The sequence below is a fragment of the Oncorhynchus masou genome, chromosome 10 (assembly GCF_036934945.1).
Source record: "Oncorhynchus masou masou isolate Uvic2021 chromosome 10, UVic_Omas_1.1, whole genome shotgun sequence".
NCBI lineage: Eukaryota > Metazoa > Chordata > Actinopteri > Salmoniformes > Salmonidae > Oncorhynchus > Oncorhynchus masou.
This window is the reverse complement of record NC_088221.1, coordinates 19,689,050-19,701,251: the sequence shown is the minus strand read 5'-3', so window position 1 is coordinate 19,701,251 and position 12,202 is coordinate 19,689,050. Positions and strand designations below refer to the sequence as shown.

The window sequence follows — 12,202 nt, the reverse complement described above, 5'->3', positions numbered from 1 at the left end:
GAGGAGAGTTGTTTATATTTAGCTTTAGTGTTGTTGCAATTCACCTAGCTTCCACATGTGTGAGACATTCTACATGTAGCGCCTTTAACACTCCTGGTGTTGAATCCTGTTTATTTCATTTAAATTGTAGTTGTGTAGTTTTGCAGAATCTAAATTCCCTTAATATTGAGACTTTAGAGAACTGATACACATGTATATCTGATACACCATCTCCCCAAAGAATGGTCTCTCATGACTTGTATGAGTGTGTGTGTGTGTTTGTGCATGTGCATATGTGCATGCGTGCATCATTACAGATGTAGGATCTTAATTTGACCTATATCTCAGCAACAAGTGATCAAATTAAGATCGTACATTTGTACATTCATGATTATGTGTATGAAGTAGTGTCATTCAGTAACAGTTAAACAACTAACAGATCCATTGTATGGTAATGAGAGCCAGAAATGGATCTAAAATCCCATTGTTCACCACATCTGATATAATCTACATGTCACAGCACTCAGTACTTAACTCTGTGCTGAGTCTGAAATGGATCTGCTTTTCCTACCATATGAGTGTAATTGCGAGGGACATTACAGAAACGGTCATACTTGGAACTGGAAGAGAAGTAAAGTATTCTGCACTTGCTGTTGGACCATTATGGCACCTAACAACAGACAGACAACCTACCAGAACCTTAGCAGTCAGAAGTAGTACAGTAGACACAGAACAGTTGGAATTCTTGGCTTGACTCAATGCCAAGAAATTCTCTGAACATATGTGTTCCAAATCACCCGAAACATCCATTTGGCAAATCTGTTCTGGTATTTGACCAGGAACTCTAGAATCATGCAATCTGCATCGCAATATGTTTTGCCATGGCAAAAATGAAAACACGAAGCAGACCTTACTCTTTGGTCCTTTAAAAACCTGCTATATGTAAAATGTTGTGCACTATAGCTTGGGAAATAAATAAATGTGACCCTGGATGACAAACTAATGATGTTTGTTTCCAACATTAGGGCTGTTTTCCTAAATTTAGTTAAATCCTCTTCATGTTTTGCTTCCTTGCCACGAAATTGAATGCGATACTGGTATCGTCCCGACCCTAATTATGTTGTCTATATAGCTCTTTGGGTCTCAAAGTCATGCAAACAGAGTTTACATTTGATGTCCACATTAGCAAATTAGCCAACATAATAGTGCCTCAGTGAAAATCATTCAGGTAATTGAAGAATCTAAACTACTCATGGAAGGGTCATACATTTGCCATGCTAACTGACAACATTGGAACCCTTTTCATTTGAGCCAGTAAACTTTCACCTATGAACTTTTACCTTTGAAAAAATTAGATTACGCCCTACATAGGCAAGAAAACAGACGAGCAACTGGCACCTGATTTAAATAGTTGAATGGAGTTGTTAAGGCCAATAAAATGAATACCCAAATATTGAGCAAACATGGGGGGACAAGCTGAGTTTAAAGGGAGCTAACACAGATCAGTCTGTCTGACTTCCATTCGACTTCCATTCCTTTATTCATAAGTCATATACTGTGTCATGTACCTGACTGAGCCACTAGATGTTCTTCTGTGTAAGTGCTCTGCAGAGGCTGGTGGGAGGAGCTATAGGAGGATGGGCTCATTGTAATGGCTGGAATGGAATTAATCGAATGGAGTCAAATGAGGTTTCCATATGTGTGATATGTTTAAAACAGAGGAGGTTGGTGGTAACTTAAGTGGGGAAGACGGGCTCGTGGTAATGCCTGGAGTGGAATAGTGGAATGGTAGCAAACATGTTTTCAATGTGTCTGATGCCATTCCATTCGCGCCATTCCAACCATTATTATGAGCCTTCCTCCCCTCAGCAGCCTCCACCGATTTAAAACTGTTCCATGTTGACACACGAGAGGAGGACCGTGCACATGGAAGGAACCTACCTCTAACCCCAGTCAGCTGTCAATTAAGTTTCCTACACAACAAGAGCATGGAACCTAAACATGACCACCATGACCATTGCCACCTACTAGTCTTTGCAGGCAGCAACCATAGACCTTAACCACAGAATCAAGCCTAGAATTTAGGTTTGTGCAGGCCACATGTACTCAAACATCGGGCAGCACATGGCCCACAGAAGGCACAGTACAGACAAGAACCTATAGGAAACCACTTCTGACATCATACAATCAGTATCTAACGAGTATAATGTATAGTAACAAGGTTTAATAATTGCAATGATCAATTCAGGAAAGTATATGTTTAGTTGTGCTGCAGAACTGGGTTCAAGTAGTGTCTAAAATATTTGACTTCTGCCAGAGTGCCAGATGGGCACTTTTGGGACTATTCTATTGGTTTCATTATGCCAGGCAAGCTCAACCAAGCACAGCTAAACAAATACTGTTTTAACCCAGGTATTTAGTGCTGACTCATTACCTGGGTCTCAAGCATTGAACCTGCATGGCAGAACCTCCCATAATGTGACATGACATATCATGAAATTGGACGATTTAAACCAATTACGCAGGCTTTGAAATGGTCACCAGGGGACAAACAGAGAACACGCTTAGTGGAAGAGAACAGTATGTTTAAGACTGCCAACCTCCAGTGGATCAACTCCAGAGGGCAGACACCCCTCCTGATCTCCTATGACAAAATACAACCAGCTGTATAAACATTCAAAACCTGCAAAGGCAACTCAAAACGACAGACGCACACCATTTGCCAGCCAGTTTGTGTTCTTGAACGAAGCAGGTGCTAACAGACCATCTTGTCTGGACAGGTTGTTGAATGGATCACAGAGACGATTGAGAAGGAAGTGCCATTCAGAGCTGACGCAACATGTGCAAAATTGATGTTTTCTCACTTTAAAACAGTGGAGGCTTGGGAGCTGGAAAGAGGAGAGGGGGCTCCCACCCTTAAGCAATGAACCTACATATCCACAATTTCCACATCACCTAGGCCCCAAGCCATACCCTGACACACCACATCTTACATCAGCTCTATAACTTCCTCCCCAGCCTCCCTCCTTTCAGCCAATGCTTGTTTTAATACTTTCCAAATACTGCCAAAGCAACTATTTTAACATCTGGAAATCATCCCCCCTCCACTCCACCGTTTGCTGACTGCCATCATTTGGTTTATAAGTAGTGGCCTCTTGGGCACGAGCTGCATTAAAAATCTATCTGCTCCGTCAGTCTGTGGTGCCGCTGAGTCATCCAGGTTCAATGCCATGGGCTATCATGCCAGGCAGTTGATAAAACAAGGATATCTGGCACTCTGGTTGAGATGTAACCCACAAAGTACAATCTGGATTTATTTTAGTCCAACACGGGGAATAAAAGATGCATGTAATCAAGTCATATGGCAAAAATGCAGCACATGGTTCTAAACAGTGTCGTGTCTGGTGGACCTGGTTGAATTCAAGTTTGGACATTTAGTGTTTGCTGAGAAAACCGTCCATTTGATGCATTGTAACTGATGTGGCAATAACACCTGGAACCGATTTGCGGGTCAAAGTTACCTCATACTGTATAGGTTTCTTGATTCAGAATACCAGCTTTGTTTGCCTGTTGCAAATTACCCGCAGAGAGAGAGAGAGAGAGAGAAAGTTATCATCCTCTTTGGCATTTGTCCTAAATAAATACCAAAAGGTTCACAAAAAAAGAACAAATCTAGTATAAAGACAGTTATAAATAAATGAAAAGAAGGTTTTCTTTAGGGTTAAAATGGTTTAATGTGAAAAGTGAATTCCCTTTGACGTACAGTGTTAAGTGGCCATCTTTGAAAATGTTTTGCGGGCGTATCAGTCTGCCCTTTGGGAGGTGGAGTGTTCACACACTAACATATTCTTGAATGGCTTCTCACAGCTCTACTGCTGGGCACGAACTGCTGCTTTTGGTTACTTGGGACAGTGATCCTTGCACAGTATATACTCAGAAAAAGACTTACAGGACATCTTGTATTGTGCCAGTAAAGATCTACCTGTCAGAGGAACGATGGTGTTTGCATGTGTGTGCCAAGTTTTCACCACTCGTTTGTCACAAGACTATCAAGAGTTTGAGACCCTTCAGCAAGCAAACTTCCAACAAGCGCATACACATACAGTATGACATTAATCTAAAACTGTAAAACTCAACATTTGGATTTCAAACATTTGCTCTAAACCTGTTTTCAGCCTTCAAAGGTTCATCTTGAACTCTCCCAAAGTCTTTCCAAGTCTCTCCCTCCTCTCAGACATCTAGCCAGTTTATTTAAAAAAAACACTTTAATACCCTCCACAATCTTCCTCTTCATGGTTACAGTCTTTTTTTCCAGAACAGATACATATTACTGTTATATTCCAATTACTCACTATCATCAACATTCAACCACACCGAACTTCAAGTTGGCATTTTCTCCATATAAAATCTAAATTAAACCCAGTCACACTGCATATTATAGATCATATATGCTTATATGCTTACTAAACTGAAAACAAATCTTGTAATATTATACAATACATTTACACTTTTGACAAAGAGCCTTTAAAATGTGCAAAAGAGCACAATGAATCATTGGGTGTGTCTAGAGTTTCCTCAGTAACACCTCAACATATTCAGCAGCTCATTGCTGTCACCACATTAGAGACTTTATTTTTCATAAAATCTTTATATAATTGCAATACACAGATCTCAATTTAAAGTCAGTTTCACACAGCAGGAAAATAATCCTGCAGAAACAGGAAATGTGAAGTGTTATGTGGATTATAATTACAGTGGCTTGCGAAAGTATTCATCCCCTTGGCATGTTTCCTATTTTGTTGCATTACAACCTGGAATTAAAATAGATTTTTGGGGGCATTTGTATTATTTGATTTACACAACATGCCTACCACTTTGAAGATGCAAAATATGTTTTATTGTGAAACAAACAAGAAATAAATAAAAAACGGACAACTTGAGCGTGAATAACTATTCACCACCCCAAAGTCAATACTTTATAGAGCCACCTTTTGCAGCAATTGCAGCTGCAAGTCTCTTGGGGTAAGTCTCTATAAGACTGACACATCTAGCCACTGTGATTTTTGCCCATTCGTCAAGGCAAAACTGCTCTAGCTCCTTCAAGTTGGATGGGTTCCGCTGGTGTACCGTAATCTTTAAATCATACCACATATTCTCAGTTGGATTGAGGTCTAGGCTTTGACGAGGCCATTCCAAGACACTTAAATGTTCCCCTTAAACCACTCAAGTGTTGCTTTAACAGTATGCTTAGGGGCATTGTCCTGCTGGAAGGTGAACCTCCGTCCCAGTCTCAAATCTGTGGATGACTGAAACAGGTTTCCCTCAAGAATTTCCCTGTATTTAGCTCCATCCATGCTTCCTTCAATTCTGACCAGTTTCCCAGTCCCTGCCGATGAAAAACATCCACACAGCATGATGCTGCCACCACCATGATTCACTGCGGGGATAGGGTGTTCTCGGTGTGATGAGAGGTGTTGTGTTTGCACCAGACATAGCATTTTCCATGATGGCCAAAAAGCTCAATTTTAGTCTCATCTGACCAGAGTACCTTCTTCCATATGTTTGCGGAGTCTTCCCCTACTTTTTTCTTTAAGCAACATATTTTTTTCTGGCCACTCTGCTGTAAAGCCAAGCTCTGTGGAGTGTATGGCTTAAAGTGGTCCTATGGACAGATACTCCAATCTCCACTGTGGAGCATTGTAGCTCATTCAGGGTTATCTTTGGTCTCTTTGTTGCCTCTCTGATTAATGCCCTCCTTGCCTGGTCTGTGAGTATGACCAAATTAAGATACTGCATCTGTAGTCTGGTTCTGATTCAGAGTGTCAAACAGAGTTTGATGGGTTCTTGAAATGACAAAGTTCTAAATACAGGGATTTGTTGCTGACGTTCTAAGGACTCATAAACACCTTGGAAAATTGGATGGCTATGCCTTCCTGCTCATAATGATGTAAAGTGGCTTAGATTGTAATCCATTCAACACTGACCAACTCTCTATACTTAACATAGTAATTTAATGAAGCGATATACTAAAACATCCCTCAAAAGCAGTTGACTCCTTTTTGACTTAGTTGCAAAAATTTGAGTCAACATTCTGCTGCTTTGACAGGAATACATTTTGATGGTCTTCTCCCTGGGCTGACATAATTTGTCAATGTTCTGTGGGAACATGAGTTCAGGTTCTCAGTGCCTTGTTTCATATGGACAAATATGGAAACCCTTGCATCCACCGAGAGCAGAGGGGAAAACTATAGACCCTCTGGGACTAGTGCTCTGAAATGGAATAAAATGTGAGGAAGATCATTTTCCTCTGAGGAGTCATCACCAGTCATCCATTTTGAAGAGGCATTAGGTCAGGGGCCCTACTTAAATATGGGGTATTTCAAGAGTATTAGATTTATTTTCCCATCTTGTCAGGCTTCACAGTTGGCCATATATTCCTATAATAGCTAAAGTAATAAATACTATGGAAGAGATGGCTCTATAGCAACATAACTGTAATAACGGTAAGTAGCTCAACACAAAATGTGCCGACATGTTGAACATCATTACACTTCATACATGCACAGACGTAAAACAGGCATTTTAAAGTTTCTGTTCATTCCACCACAAGAGGGCTCCCTATCTAGGTTACACCGATGTCATGTTTTGGGTGAATTACTTTTAAAAAAATCTAACAAATACAGTATCTATGGGTACTTGGAAAACAAACTCCAATTGAGCTTAAGCTACAAATCAAACATATTGTTTTGACAGCTCACTGAGCTGAAAACAGGGGCCACTCGAGGCCCACAAAGATCCTTTTCAGTAGTCTGCTTTATGGTTTTCCCCTCATGACATCATACACTGAACAATATTCCATGACATCATGGCATTTAAAAAACATAAAGTCACTACAACAGTGACACTCAGCTCTGGGTTTTTAAGTGCTGGGTCGTTAGTCTGTAGGCTACCTATAGAGAGCTCCAATGACTCTGCATTAGAATGCAAGCTATGGCAGATGTAGAACGCAGAGAAAAGAAATCTGGTTGCTGGTAACACTTAATGAACAAGAGATGAGGAATAAAGTTAGTCCTCTGGCACTTCTTTTGTCTCTTAGGGCTTTCTTCTGGCACCTTAGATTAACATGTAACATCACTGGCAATCACTGACATACTGTATGTCCATACAGGACAGTACAGTATAAGATTGAGAGCTGATTTCCCACTTTAAGATAATCCACACTATAGTTACTCTCATCCAAAACTGGAATTCATTTTTGAGGTCCTGCCAGTTAAGGTCTGTGCCAATCATCCTTTACAGACATGTATATTACATGTTCCATACCTACACTGTGTCTTCATCTGCTATCCATGAGAACGTAAAAAAGACCCCCCCCCCCCCTCAAAAAAAAGATAAAGGTGAACATTCTATTTGTCATGTCCTTGCTATCTACTTTGGCAAAAACAGATCCAATTCAATAAAAAAAAATATTCTATTTGGTAACAACAACAAAAACACTGAATAATGAAAAGTGCATTACAAATGTAATACACTATTATTATTATTTATGCTTTATGTTTAATTGTTTAATTGTTATCTGTATTTAGCAGAACACACTCCAGAACTACCTTAACATCCAACAATTTGAACCAAATGAGGCTCTTCACAGATAAATGTTCAAATTCAACAACAGAAGAAGAAAAATCAAGTCCTAATCCAACAAGATCATGTTTAAAGTTCAACACATCTTGGAACCAACAGCCACACTCAATGCTACACCAATCAGCAATTAATTGTTAAAATAAATTAGCAAGGATGTACTTACCACTGTTTCCATCCTGGCATTTCACAAACAAAACCTGAGCCACAGAGACAGCCAGAAAAAGGCAAATCCTTGAATGCACAAAGCTCATCATGTCTACAACAAAGACATGGGCTCTTCTTGTGCAGAAAGCGGGGAAAAAAGGATGAGAAATGCCAAGGTTATCACTGTACCATGTAGCCAGAGAACACTTCCAATAAGCAGCAAGCAAGGCAGACCCAACCCAGACTGCACGAGTGCTTTTTTTGGGTAGTTACAGCTTTAAGTGAGAAGAATGCTGGCAACCCTAATTTTCCTCCCCCTTTTGTCAGTCCTCTCTCATAACCATCCAATCACAGGCATCTGTGGCTCTGAAAACTACACCCTTGTTCCCATCTTTTGAATGATGAACGATACATTCTTGTTACTTAAACAACAAGATCAGAATTAGAGCAAAGATGAGAAGAAACAGATAAGAAAAGCTTTGTTTGTTTAAAACTGTTTTGCTCTTCCCTCCCCACACCCTCCCTGGAGTGGTTGCTAAGCAGGACTGTTAAAGTGCTGTTTTATTGTCTTCAAGGCACCAAACTTAGCAGGGTCTGAAAGGCAACATTTTATTAGAAGAACAAGAATAGAGTTCATGGAACATTATCATTGTCGAAAGGTGATAGGAAATCTGAACAAAAAACATGTAATAACTTTGTTTAAATGCTCCTAGGCAGGTCCCTTTGACTTTTGATTGATGGGCCCTCAGAAATGAAAGGAATAACAGTTTGATTCTCCTTTTATAATAACAGCAGCTGATGCAGACTCGCCAGAAAAGGCTAACATCCGGTTTTCAGGGATACAGCATTTTCCCCTGAAAAGCTGAAGCAGGAAATCCACTCAAGAGTTTTTCTATGCCTGCAATGTTAGGTTACAATATCAACGTAGAGGAGGTGGCAGAGCAGCTGTATCCAAGATGGAACTCAGAAGGCTCAGCATATTACAGAAGCAATAGGGGAAGGGGAAGCCTTGTCAATTTGTCACACAACCTTATGGAGCAAGAGAATCATTCCATTGCTCTGGAAAGCCTCTGCCATATTGCTTTCACCTATTTGATTCCCTCAGATCTGCAAACCTCAAAGAGGGAAGGACTGGAGGGAGTAGTCTCTTGAGACAGCCTGAGTTTATTTGGTTCTGAGTGCTGAGATTAGGAGGGAGGAAATATTTCTGGACCAGGCCTGGAATCAGAGGAGCATATTACACTTGTATTTGGTAGAGCCTCGTCTGTCAGATTCAAGACAAACCGTGAGTAACCTTTCCAGGAATTAGCATATTATTGAGATGAGCTATGATCTTTCCTAGGCATTTTTTTATTAAACTCATTATTTGTTTAACTCAGAAGAAGTTTTCATGGGACCCAATGACCATCAATTCAGTGTAAAATATTGTCCCCATGGAGTTTGTTAATTGAAAGTTGAAAATGGAAAGGTTTTCTTGATTCATTTTCTGTGACAAACTATATTTACCGTAAAATGTCTACTATGGTTTTCAAGAGCTGAACAGATGTGAATAAGATTTTCAGCACTAGCCCCTTAAGTGTCTTGAGTCGAGAGAGGAGTGAGGTGCTGGAATATGCTGTCAGCAAGACATACTTTGTTCTGAAGTTCAACAGTTATGTCTTACCTATGTATGTGTTCTCAATACAATTTCTTTCATCACATTTCTTTCATCACATTCCAAGTGGGTCAGAAGTTTACATACACTCAATTAGTATTTGGTAGTGTAACGGATGTGAAATGGCTAGCTAGTTAGCGGTGGTGCGCGCTAATAGCATTGCAATCGGTGACGTCACTTGCTCTTAGACCTTGAAGTAGTGGTTCCCCTTGCTCTACAAGGGCCATGGCTTTTGTGTAGCAATGGGTAACAATGCTTTGTGGGTGTCAGTTGTTGATGTGTGCAGAGGGGCCCGGGTAGGGGCAAGGAGAGGGACGGAAGCTATACTGTTACAGTAGCATTGCCTTTAAATTGTTTAACTTGGATCAAACGTTTCGGGTAGCCTTTCACAAGATTCCCACAATAAGTTGTGTGAATTTTGGCCCATTCCTCCTGACACAGCTGCTGTAACTGAGTCAGTTTTGCAAGCCTCCTTCCTCGCTCACGCTTTTTCAGTTCTGCCCACAAATGTTTTAGGATTGAGGTCAGGGCTTTGTGATGGCAACTCCAATACCTTGACTTTGTTGTCCTTAAGCCATTTTGCCACAACTTTGGAAGTCTGCTTGGGGTTTGGAGCATTGGCTTCTTCCTTTTTGAGCAGCCTTTTAGGTCATGTCGATATAGGACTCGTTTTACTGTGGATAGAGATAATTTTGTGCCTGTTTCCTCCAGCATCTTCACAACGTCCTTTGCTGTTGTTCTGGGATTGATTTGCACTTTTCGCACCAAAGTACGTTAATCTCTAGGAGACAGAACGAGTCTCCTTCCTGAGCGGTATAACAGCTGCATGGTCCCATGGCGTTTATACTTGCATACTATTGTTTGTACAGATGAACGTAGTACCTTAAGGCGTTTGGAAATTGCTCCCAAGGATGAACCAGACTTGTGGAGGTCTACCATTTTTTTCTCAGGTCTTGGCTGATTTCTTTTGATTTTCCCATGATGTCAAGCAAAGAGGCACTGAGTGTGAAGGTAGGCCTTGAAATACATCCACAGGTACACCTCCGATTTACTCAAATGATGTCAATTAGCCTACCAGAAGCTTATAAAGCCATGACATCATTTTCTGGAATTTTCCAAGCTGTTTAAAGGCACAGTCAACTTAGTGTATGTAATCTTCTGACCCATTGGAATTGTGGTACAGTGAATTATAAGTGAAATAATCTGTCTGTGAACAATTTTTGGAAAAATTACTTGTGTCATGCACAAAGTAGATGTCCTAACCAACTTGCCAAAACTATAGTTTGTTAACAAGAAATTTGTGGAGTTGTTGAAAAACTAGTTTTAATGACTCCAACCTAAGTGTGTGTAAACTTCCTACTTCAACTGTATGTGTAACAGTTCCTCTGTCACAGTCACACTTCAGTCTCCTGGCTGTGTTTTACGTAGTGGGTAGTTAATGAGAGGAAAGAGCATTAGACTGTGTTCTCAAGGTGCAGAAAGCATCAGGTTTACTTGCCATCAGGACTGGATGTGTGGCGAACCACTGGGACTGTGGCGGAAGTAGAGGAGAAAGGCAGCTGTTATAGGCCTGTCATCAGAGAAGGTAGCTCGAGGGAGGCTATATTGTAGCTGCACAGGGAGCAGACATTAGTCTGAATCATGGCCTGTCTTCCCTCCTTGTCTATGTTCCTGGCTGTCTGGCAATGGAATGCTGAAAGTAAGGCAAACGCCTAAAATATTTTTTTTGCCCCCTTTTGTTGAAAAAGTTCAAAGATGTTAAATTAATGTCTGTGTAAGTGTATGTGCCTGAATGTCTGCCTGCCTACCTGTCTCGCACTGGGGAATAACTGGTGGATTCAACATTGTTTCCACGTCATTTCAACACAACAAATCAATGTGATGATGTTGAATCAAACTGATTGGATTTGCAGAAACGTTAGGGCATTTCGTCATTATTTCACCAAAAACAATGACATGGTGACATTTTTTATTGAATTCACGTTAGTTGAAAACTCAACTAAATGTAAATCAAAACTAGTCATTGAACTGACATCTAGTGTGCTGTGTGCTGTCTCTCTCTCTCTCTTGTCTGTCAATATTAGCATCTCTGCTAGATGTCTTTATATTGATTGTAAAGCTAGTTGGAAGCTTTACATTGGCTTCATATTGTATATTCATACTCCTTGACTATTTCCATGTTGTGCTACCTGAATTCCAAATGGATTACATATAATTGTTTTGTCACCCATCTACACACAATAACCCATAATGATACAATGAAAACAAGTACATAAAAAAGTATTACAAATGAAATACAGTATCTCATTTACATAGGTACTGAAACCCCTGAGTCAATACTTTTGTAGATGCACGTTTGGCAGGGATTACAGCTGTGATTATTTCTGGGTAAGTCTAAGAGCTTTCCACACCTGGAGTGTGCAACATTGCCCATTTTTATTTTCAAAATTCTTCAAGGTCTGTCGAATTGGTTGTTGATTTTCAGGTCTTGCCATAGGCTTAAGTCAAAACTGTAACTCGGCCACTCGGGAACATTCATTGTCTTCTTGGTAAGGAACTTCAGTGTGGAACTTCAGTTTCAGTTCAGTAAGGAACTTCAGTTTTACGTTATTGTCCTGCTGAAAGGTGAATTCATCTCCCAGTGTCTGGTGGAAGGCAGACTGAACCAGGTTTGCCTCTAGGATTTTGCCTGTGCTTAGCTCCACCCCAATTATTTTTTTATTCTGAAAAACTCCCCAGACCTTAACGATTACAAGCATACCCATAACATGATGCAGCCACTGG

General features: G+C 40.4%; 1 protein-coding gene across 1 annotated transcript in view; it reads right to left on the bottom strand.

The window, feature by feature from the left end:
- LOC135547290 (collagen alpha-2(V) chain-like) overlaps positions 1-8,056 on the bottom strand; it is a 58,987-nt gene extending 50,931 nt beyond the window's left edge. The window contains exon 1 of the mRNA XM_064976134.1: positions 7,784-8,056. Within this exon, the coding sequence (XP_064832206.1) occupies positions 7,784-7,874 (91 nt within the window). The 5' untranslated portion in view covers positions 7,875-8,056. The remainder of the gene's footprint in view (positions 1-7,783) is intronic.
- Between the last annotated feature and the right edge of the window lie 4,146 nt (positions 8,057-12,202).